The sequence below is a fragment of the Vulpes lagopus genome, chromosome 1 (genome assembly GCF_018345385.1).
Source record: "Vulpes lagopus strain Blue_001 chromosome 1, ASM1834538v1, whole genome shotgun sequence".
NCBI lineage: Eukaryota > Metazoa > Chordata > Mammalia > Carnivora > Canidae > Vulpes > Vulpes lagopus.
In genome coordinates this window covers 114,298,447-114,308,425 of record NC_054824.1, presented here as the reverse complement: position 1 = coordinate 114,308,425, position 9,979 = coordinate 114,298,447, and the positions used below count along the sequence as shown (strand labels likewise).

Here is a 9,979-nt window from a genome sequence, read left to right as displayed (position 1 = left end):
TATGCTGAATTTTAAAAAATAATAATAAATCACGAGAGACACAGAGAGAGGCAGAGACATAGGCAGAGGGAGAATTAGGCTCCCTGCAGGGAGCCAGATGTGAGACTGGGTCCCAGGACCCTGGGATCACGCCCTGAGCCAAAGGCAGGAGCCCCACTGGTGAGCCACCAGGCATCCCTATACTGAAAATTTTTGCATATATATTGGTAATGGGGAATCTCTCTTGAAGAGATCATGAAAATATACAACTGCTGAAAACTGTCATAGTCCAGATGAATTATATCTACAATCCTTGAGATAAAATTAGTATGGTGACCTTTAAAAAAACATGGATAATAGGTGATGGGCAAATGGTATTATTTTTAAAAAAGAACACTTAAGACCCAGAGTGGAAGCACACTGTGCTAGGCAGGGGCCAAGTCTCTTCTGCCTTTTCATCTCCAGGATTCAGCCCAGGCCCTCGCACATAATGCTTGATATATGTTCAATAAATGATATGCTACCTTTACACATCTCAAGCGTTATCTAATAGATTAAGAACTAAACTTATTTTGAACAGTTCCAAGGGGGAGAAATTCCCAGCTACAAGGGGGTGCTAAAACGAACACAAAATTCAAGATAATGAGCAGTTAGGGCTGTCTCAAAACAAATGGCAGTGTATCATCAGGGAGGTAGGGAGTTGCCTATCACTAAAGTGTTCCTTGATCTAAGCAGAAGGAAGCAGAATGAATCAAGCCCTCACCTCTGTGATGGTTGTCAGCGGTCACCTTGCCTCCAGCCTAATGTCTTGTCTTCCATTCATGGTGGTAGGGGGAAGGGAGACGGTTTAGGCAGTAGAGAAAAGGAAGTAGATGTTAAAGGTAAATAAACGACAGAAAGGAAAGCAAGAGTTCTCCATTCGCTTCCCTAGAGCCTCAACTCTTAAGTTCCCAGGACTGAGAACTGGAGACTAGAACCTTTCCTCACACTTACAGGAAAGGCTTCCATCTGCTCTAACTAGTCACCACTAACAGGATTACTCAGGAAATGAATTCCAGGTTCCCAATGACTGAGTTACAGGTAACCTTATAAAAAACATAATCTATTCAATTGGGAGACTGTATAAATTTGCATCATTCTCCTTCACCTCCATTTTTTTTTTTTTGCAACAAAATAGTTGGAATTTGTTAGTACCCAGATGGCCTGATAGTGACTTCTTTAATTGCTAACAACCCCAAATTCATGATCAAGTTAAATAACAGGCAATTACCTAAAATTTAGACTTCCTAAATTCTTTTCTTCAATCATTGTCAATACAATGATTAGTTAGAAAGTAGTTACAATCAAGTCTGTCAAATCAAAGACATTCTCTTTGTACAAAGAGAAAAAAGTGGGTGATTTTTAAATAATGAAAAGGTAGTAATGTTGAAATTTATAATTTCCTTTCCTCTCACACTATGGATTCAGTGTAAGCATATTTCAGAATTCACTCCCTAAGACTAGAGATCTAGCATGATGGCTTCACTGTCCAGGGGACCACTCAAGCCAGCTGGCTGGAAGGAGGCAGTCTGAAAAACCAGAAGAAAGACAAACTACCATGTGATGACTTTGCTGCCACCAAAAAAAAAAAAAAAAACAAAGAAAACATGCACGCTAACACACATACAAACCCAGTACTGGTGGTAGACACAGTAAACCACAAATACATTTCTCATGCAAAATAGGACACATGATAGATATTTACATAATACAAATCAAGTGTGCTGAAAATTAAGCTTTCTTTTCTGGGGTACCACCATGACTATGTGGTTTCAATACCACAGGTTTAACTGTAAAACCATGATAAAGACATCATAGAAAATGTGCTTTGGTAGAACCCTGGATGTGAAAGGTTGCTATGAAAAAATGAAAACAGGAATGATAGAAGTATATTTTCTTTTATATACAAAAAATGAAGTCCCAAAAAGTGGTTTGTTGAAGGAGCTATCAACAAGATGTGAAAATTATTTCTCCTTTGCTTTGGTTAAAACAGCCAAGGAACGCCAATCAGTTCCCCTTCCACTAATAGCATATAAACACAGTGACAGGACTACTTTTAGGACAGAATAAACAACTTTTAAGAAAGGAAATTAAATTAAACATTTTACCAATAAATAAGTCTCTTTAAAAGGTAGCATCTTCATCCTACAATCTTGGGCATAACATATACATCAATTTAAAAAATAAAATTTCTCCCACAACAGTAATTACAGGTGTTAATGCAACAAGCTATGAAATGAAATTATTTTAATGTAACTTGAAAAAAAATTCCTAGGAATCAAACATAAGTTTTAAAAAATGACATTTTTCTAAAATTGTACATTCTGAAATAATTGACTAATACTTTGTTACAGAAAGTAATTCAAACTATTTTGGTATTCCAATATATTCCTAAAGAAATGGTTAAAAAAAGTTTTCATACACCAAAATTGGAAGTGTTTATAATTTTGTTTATGGCTATGAAATGGTAATCAAATTCTACTTAAAATTGTAACCACCAATGATGAAATATACTTCAAAAAAATAAACATTTGGTCTTACAATCTTTAATATTGGTTAAAAAAACAGACTGATGTTTGCTGCTCATGGAAGTTATTTTAATCCAATGTGCAAAAAAAGGTGCAGCTGTCTACTTTTACTTGAAATACATAAGACCAACACTTCTACACTATTTACATACTTAAAAAAAGATTTTCCATTTATTAATTTAAGTAACGATATTACATCTCCTTTATGGATAAATCATGTGCTGCAGAGAGCCCAAAAGCTTGACGACATTCTCTTAAGTGACACAAGTGTATCTGAAGAAGCATACCTATTCTTGTCCTAATTTTGATCCTAAATAAAAATCCAATTTCAAAATCAATTAAGAATTATTTTGATCTAGAAAATCTTGGAATTGTTGCAAATGTGAAAACCTTGTCCCTGAGAGCCAGGATCCTATTCCCCCTTTGCTATCCCTCTAACAACTGGTCTATCCCACAAACCCCATCTGTTGCAGAGCAGCAATGCTCCAAAAAAGAGGAACAGAAAGAACTCAGCCCCCAGACCATCGTCATCCCTGTGGGTTTGCTTAGCCTTTGTTTGGGACTTCTGACTACATCTTTTGGGGTGGGGTGTGGGCAATCAAAATGAAGAAGCACTTTAGCAAAGCAACCATTATCTGTCCACAAAAACAGTGAAAAACAGTGATACAAAATTAACAAACCAAATATAAATCTAATACCATTCTGCAATTCTGGAACTTGTTTTCATATCCGCGGGGGTGTTCTTGGTCAACCACCCATCAGTATTTTCTGCATCTACAAGAAGTACTTTTATTAAGTTATTAAAAATGCTGTTTTGACCATAAGTCCCATATAAGCGTGATGATTAGGAAATCAATTTACTCAATTATCACTCTGTGCAGTACACATGCCGGTGCGGCAAGCGTACAGAGGAATTAAAAATGGAATAGAAGTCTCTCACTTCTGAACTGGACACAGGAGTTCTCAAATTAAAATCGTAAAAAAGAGAGGGTGGGGGAGGGCTTACTGGCAACATTACTACTAGACACCAGACGGGACAGTGAGACTGTTTGGTCAGAACCAAGGAACACTATTTCCTTGCAAAGTTTTTAAAAATACCTAACCAAGCACTGCCTTAAGTCCAGTGAGTACAATGCTCCATAAGTTTCCACAAAAGTACAGTGACTGGCGTTCATGTATTATGAACAATGCAGTCTCCGGGGCTCAGGCAAAATGGTCCTGTCCCATCACCTCTAGCTACAGGCGATTGTTTCCAACTGCTGCTCCGCTTCGGCGGCCATCGCTGCTGCCTGCAACTGTTCTGTCTCACTCTGGATGGCACTGGGGGTAACCTGCTTCCGTTCACTGTGCATATTGTTCTCGTGCCTTTTCAGATCCGATGCCTTGGCGAACGCCTTGGTGCAAGAGCCACAGACAAAAGGCTTTTCCCCTCTGTGTCTTCGTTCATGATCTTTGAGGTGGGACTTGTGTTTGAAGGCTTTGTCACACATGTGGCACGCGAATGGTCTCTCGTTACTGTGAACTCTCTCGTGCTTCTTTAAGTCTGGGGCACGGATGAAGGATTTTCCACACACCTCACAACTATAGGGCTTATACCCCGTGTGGATTTTTAGGTGTTCTTTCAGGTGGGCCTGTGTAGTAAAACCTTTTGTGCACATTTCACAAACAAACGGCCTATCGGCCGTGTGGAGTTTCTCGTGCTTCCTCAACCTGCCCTCGTCAGAGAAGGTCTTCCCGCACGCCTGGCAGGCAATCTGCTCCCGATGGTGGCCATAAAGTAAATATTCGAACTTCATGTCACTGGCAGCCGTCGTCCAGCCCGGTGTCTGTTCGTCCTTCACTTCACTCATTCCATCGTTAAATGTTAAGGCTTGAGGAGTCTGGGACCCCAAATCTTTCGATTCTGGGGTCTCCATGGATTCTACTTCCTGGCCGTAGCAATTTACTTTTCGAACTTCCTCACTCCCCAGCTCTTTCAAGATTGCCTCCTGAACCCTGAGCGTCGTTGTGGGCGACTTGCCGTCCTCCTGACTTGGGGGGGTGCCTTCTACTGTGTCATCAGAGGGACTGTCATCCTGGTCTCCAATTTCTTCCACATCGTCATCCTGAGCGTCAGCAGCATCTCCAATGGGGCGATTTATTTTGAGACAATACTTACTTTTCGACTGGCCGTTATTTTCATCAGGACTAGATACGTCACGCTTCTGAGAACAGAGTTTATCCAAAAATCGGATACCAAGAATCTGACCTGATGACATCATTAAGTTAACATCTTCTTTTTTCACCGAAATCTTTGCTGTATACATGTAGTTCAGGACCTCTTCGAATATATCAGAACGAAGGAAATCTATTTCTATTACTGAAGAGCTATCAACCTCAAGCTTCTTGAAAAGCTTCTTAAAGTAGGTGCTGCAGGCAGCAAGAACACACCGGTGTGCTCTGAATTTCACATCTTCAACCACAATAGCAATATCACAGAATTCTCCTTCCAGGCGTTGTTCATTTAGCGTTTTCAGAAACAGAGTTTTATGATCATCGTCATTATATTTAATGGTTTCAGACATACTGATGAAAAACTCCTACAAAAAAATTTCAAAAACAAAGTTTGATAATTATAAACAATATTTTTCCATATAGGAAAACATAGGCAGACTTTTACTTCCTGATCAATTTTTAGTACCTAACAATTTCTGAAAATCAACGCTAGAAGTGATTCTAGATTATAACACACTAATCCCAGCTAAGGGACTGCCATACTGTTACTTCTATTTATCTTAAATACTTAAAAATACTCAAAATACCTAAGAAGTATTTGCTTAGTAATAGTAACACCAACTTTTATTGGGCACATAATATGTGCCATGCACTGTTCCATGCACGTGCTTTGCAAGTCTTTACAAATGTACCGATCAAATAGCCTTAAACATAAGTGTTGCTAGCCCCGCCTTTTACATGAGTTTAGGAACCTGCTCGATATTTGAGTCACTTACTGGAGAGCTGGGACCCAAATCCAGGCAAACTACCTGTAAAACCTATGCTTCCTGACAACCGGAGGTGATAACAAATAACTTCAAGGTTTCAGGAAAGAGGGCCAAGGTAAGGAGGTAGGATGCCTATCGTGTCTATTCTAATTCCACGTAGAGAAAAGGAGTTTCAGCGAAATAATAGTGCTCAGTGTTATACTTCCTTGACAGAAGAGATAAATCACTGTTGCAGAACCAGAAAGGGAGATCATTGCCAAAATACTCCACTTAGTGTTGTCTTCTGCTTTTAACCTCACCAGCTTTGGGCCACTTCTCAATGAAGGTTTAATATGACCCTCAGATGGGATTTGGGAAGACAGTGGTAAGGGTCTTCACTCCATCTGGATGCCATCCAGATGAAAGCGTCATCAAGACTGGATATACTTGACAAGTGCTGGAGTAGTTTATAAGCAAAAGAAATACTGAACTGGCAGGAAACACATGGCACAAAAGACCATGTTAAAGAATTACCTTTTTTTTTTTAAGAATTATCTTTTTAATATAATGTGTTCTGTATGTTTCCTTTTTGAAATATTGTCTTTTTATTTAACAAAGCATTCCCCCCCCCAAAAAAAACAGAAGTGCTAATGAATATATATATATAGAGAGAGACAGACAGAGACAGAGACAGAGGAACACCAAACTGTATTTCCAAGACTTATTATCCAAAGTTATAGTTACCATGAACAACTCAGGCTATTATCTTAATGCTTTAAACACCAAATTCTTCAGATCAGAATAACTCTGATCAGGGGCACGCCAGTCCTACAAGAGAAAAGGACAAACAAGAATAAGGTAGGATCTCCCTCTATCCCAAATTCTAAACAAGAATGTTTTCAAGAATTAATTTAAAAAAAATAAACTTTCCTTTCTTGTCCTGCCACTTGCACATGTACCCATTTTCAGGTTGGGAACAGAGAGGAGGGTGACTGGCAGCATCAGGTCCAGCTCTGAACAGATATGAATGAGAACAGATGAAGGCTGTGGCACTCGGGGCATGCAGGGGCAGTACACTGGGATTGGAGGAACGGATTGGAGAACCACTAGGGAAGTTCTCACCAAAGAAGCCCACGCCCGTATGTGCACAAATATTGATAGCGACATAGATACAGAAAAAGCCAGTAAGTCTCCCCTTACCACCACCGTGTCCTGCTGGTGATGTAGCCCTCCACATTTATCTCTAGGCTTACATAAACATACAGAGTGTACATCTTTAAATAAACATCAAGTTATAGAAGTGTACATCCCCAACAGTTAACACTGGAGAAGGAACAGTAGCTGCTGCTTTCCTTGCTTCTCTGTGATGTAGCAGGTACCACACAGGCTACACAGTCTTTACGGTTTTATTTGAGAAGTCAAGGTGTTTTCACCTCTATCCTCACAGGAGGCTCAAAGAATCGTCCCTTTAGGAGAGTTTTAACTCCTACCAGAGGGGCTCCATCCTGCAGACCAATATCCTGAGAACCATGTTTCCTCCACTGAACAGGGACCACACAAACTCTGGTGTGGTAGGACCAAGAGACTGAGCTGCAATATTCTTACACCAAAATCGTGGTGCAAGACCTGAACTTCCAGACCAACACTCTGAAAACCCTCAAGAGTTCCCTCTACAGAAAAACACACCAGGGTGTTTCCCATCTGCAGGCGTGAGAGCGGGGCAGCCCCACCTCCAAGGACTGTGCGGGTCCCCCAGGTGCGCCTCGACCTGCAGTCATCCCAGGAGGCAGGCACCAAAACCTTCCTACCTGATCACTCCCCACCACTGTAACTCTTCCTAGGGTGGTGGGATAAAAGTGCACGGGACTAGGGAGAGGAGTGGCCCTGCGGTACCCATGACTTTGTACCACTGTGCTTTTTGGGGGGGGGGGGGGAGCTCAGGGCGCTATTTGGCTCCCGTGCTCTCTCAAGATCGCCGGGGACCGTTTCCTTCTGCTGAGGTGTTGCGGTTACCAAGTTCCTACCAAGTTCAGGTGAGCTCAACTGGAAGGCAGCCGCCGCCAGTTACCTGGGTCGGTGGGGGCGAGGCGGAGCCCCAGCTGCTCGTCCGCGGCGGGGCTGCCCCGTGCCGCGGCTCCCCGAGCGCCGCCGTTACCGGGCGGGCGGCAGCGGCCCCGCCAGGGCAGACTTACATAAGCGGCGGCCGCCGCCTCCCCTGCCCCGGAGCGGCCGCGACAATGGCGGCGGCACGACTTCCCGGCGGCAGGCTCGCGCGGCCGGCATGGGCGGGAGGCGGAGGGCCCAGCGCCAGACCCCGGCGGGCTCGGGAGCCCCTGCGGCCTCGCTCTCATCTCTCCGGGCCCGGGAGGCGGGGGGCGGACGGGCCGTCTGCAGCCCTCCCCGAACAAAAGCTCCAGCCTCGGAGCCCGGAGGAGGAAGGGCCGCTTGTTCTTTCCTAACCGGAGTCCGGCGCAGAGTGGGGCCCGCCGCTCCGAACCCGAGCGGGAGGGCGGGCGGCGGCGAGCGGGAGCGGGAGCGGGAGCGGGAGCGGGAGCGGGAGCGGGAGCGGGCGTGCGGCCGGGCTCCGCAGCCCCGCGCCGCGCCCCGCGAGCCCGGAGCTCGCGCCCCGCGCACTCCCCGGCCGGCTCGCGCCGGGCCCTCCCCCGCCCTCCCGCGGCCGGGGGCGGGGGCGGCGCGCGGCCGGCTCCGGAGCTCCGCGGGCGCAGCCGGGAGTGCGAGCGCGGGGGTCCCGGCCCCCTCCCCGGCGGGGCCCGCGGCTCGGAGGGGCGGCGCCCGGCGGGCCGCGCTCGGCGCCGGGCTCGGGGCCGTCCCCACCCCCACCGCCACCGCGGTGCACTGCGGCGGTGCGAGCGGGGGCGGCCATGAACTCCGCCGCCGAGGCTCGGCGAGCGCGCGCGCGGGGCCGCCGCCGCCGCCGCCGCCGGAGCCCGCTCGCCGGCCTGCGCGGCCCCCAGGGCGCCGGGTCCCCACGCCCGCCCGGCCTCGGCCCACGCCCGGCCGCGCTCGCGCCGCACCGCCTCCGGCCGCCCGCCCGCACCTCCTGGAGCTGGCTGGTGCCCCAGAGCGCGGCGAGAACGCGCTTCTTCCGGGCCGCCCCGCCGCGCCGGCGGCCGGCCGCCCCCGCGCCCCCGCGCCCGCCTCGCGGACGGCCCGGGCCCCTTCCGCACCCCCGGCCCGCGCTTACCTGCAGCCTGGCACAGCCACAGACACTCGCCGTGGGCTCCCCGCGCTCACTGCAAGCAGGCCGGGGGCGGGTTGGACGCGGGGCGCGGGGGCACGGTGGGTGGCGGTGTATTTTGGAATTTTTTTTTTTTGGAGTTTGGGGAGGGGGCGGGGTGGGAGGGAATCGTGCACGTCCCTGATGGTAGCAGCCCTCCTCCTGCACGAGCACAGAATGTCTAGCCGGCCGTGAACACCCCCACCGGCACCCCCCCCCTTCCCGTGCATGCGCGGTGCGGGCTGGGGGGAAGGCGCGCCGCCGGCTTGCGCAGGCACGGAACCTCGCGGGCCTCTAAATGGGCGAACGAGGAAAGGGTTAATCCGGGACCTTGCGACGCTTTCGATGGAGTCTACGGGGCCGCCCCCGGAGGGCCCTGGGCTGCGCACGCGCGCGCACGCGCGCGGCTTGGGGCGCGCGGAGCCCGCGCGCGGGAGAAGAGGTGGGCGGGGCGGGGGCGGGGCCTCGCGAGCCGAGGAGCGTAAGCGCGAGCGCCGCTCGCGGGCACCCGCCCAGTCTGGTGCTCCCGCCTCCCGCTCCGACGCCGGGGCTCCCGCCCGCGCCCGCCGCCGGCGCAGCGCCGGGGACGCGGGAGCGCGGCGCTCCCGTGCGTGTGCATGTTCGTGGGGCAGTGCCGCCCTCGGGCGCGCGCAGGTCCGGCGCTGCGGCTGCGGCCGCAGCTGCGGGGCTAGCCCGCGGCGACCGGCTGGGGGACCCGGGCACCCTCGGCCTTCGCGTGCACCGGCGGACCCGGGACGCGCGCTTCGGCCGCGGGGTCCTGGCCGGCGGTGCCGCTGCGTTCTGGAAATTGGGAGAATGGCATGCCTTGAATAAAACGTTTGCAAAGCAAATGCAAAACCTGACTTCCTTCTTTGGAACGTGTCGGGTGACCCGAGCCTCCCAGAAGAACGGGGACGTCCTGGATCCCGCCAAACCTGGGCCCGTGCATTGATTCATCCGGACTCTCAAGGGAAAGTCTCGGGGGCTGGAGGCCCTAGCTCGCGTCTGTGGCGTTAGTGAGATTAGACCTGACTTCATTTGTAGCCCCTTCGGAGAACACTGACAAAAGCACGGTTCTTACATTCAGGTTCAGTAAAAATAATGTCTCCGTTGGTGTTCAAAGCACGCACGTCGTGTTCCTTCCCTATGATGGTGTCTGGGCTTGTGTCGGGCCTGGGGGCCTGGCAAGTCCCTCCCGCTCCTAGGTGCAGGGCACTACTGCATCACCTGAGTTG

At 49.2% G+C, this 9,979-nt stretch overlaps 1 protein-coding gene across 5 annotated transcripts; it reads right to left on the bottom strand.

Annotated features, from left to right (window-relative positions):
* Positions 1 to 1,897: 1,897 nt before the first annotated feature.
* Positions 1,898 to 9,070, bottom strand: ZBTB14 (zinc finger and BTB domain containing 14). Of its 5 annotated transcripts, XM_041773442.1 has the most exons (4): positions 7,575 to 8,097; positions 6,437 to 6,519; positions 6,251 to 6,334; positions 1,898 to 5,125 (listed from the first exon to the last, which is right to left on the bottom strand). In XM_041773442.1, the coding sequence occupies exons 3-4, from the start codon at positions 6,251 to 6,253 to the stop codon at positions 3,779 to 3,781; spliced, it is 1,350 nt and encodes a 449-aa protein (XP_041629376.1). In that variant the 5' UTR covers positions 6,254 to 6,334; positions 6,437 to 6,519; positions 7,575 to 8,097; the 3' UTR covers positions 1,898 to 3,778. The 5 variants fall into 5 exon arrangements, with proteins under 5 accessions (XP_041629376.1, XP_041629358.1, XP_041629352.1 ...); XM_041773424.1 differs by lacking the exon at positions 7,575 to 8,097 and adding an exon at positions 8,712 to 9,070 and having other exon boundaries at positions 6,251 to 6,519; XM_041773418.1 differs by lacking the exons at positions 6,437 to 6,519; positions 7,575 to 8,097 and adding an exon at positions 8,712 to 9,070.
* Between the last annotated feature and the right edge of the window lie 909 nt (positions 9,071 to 9,979).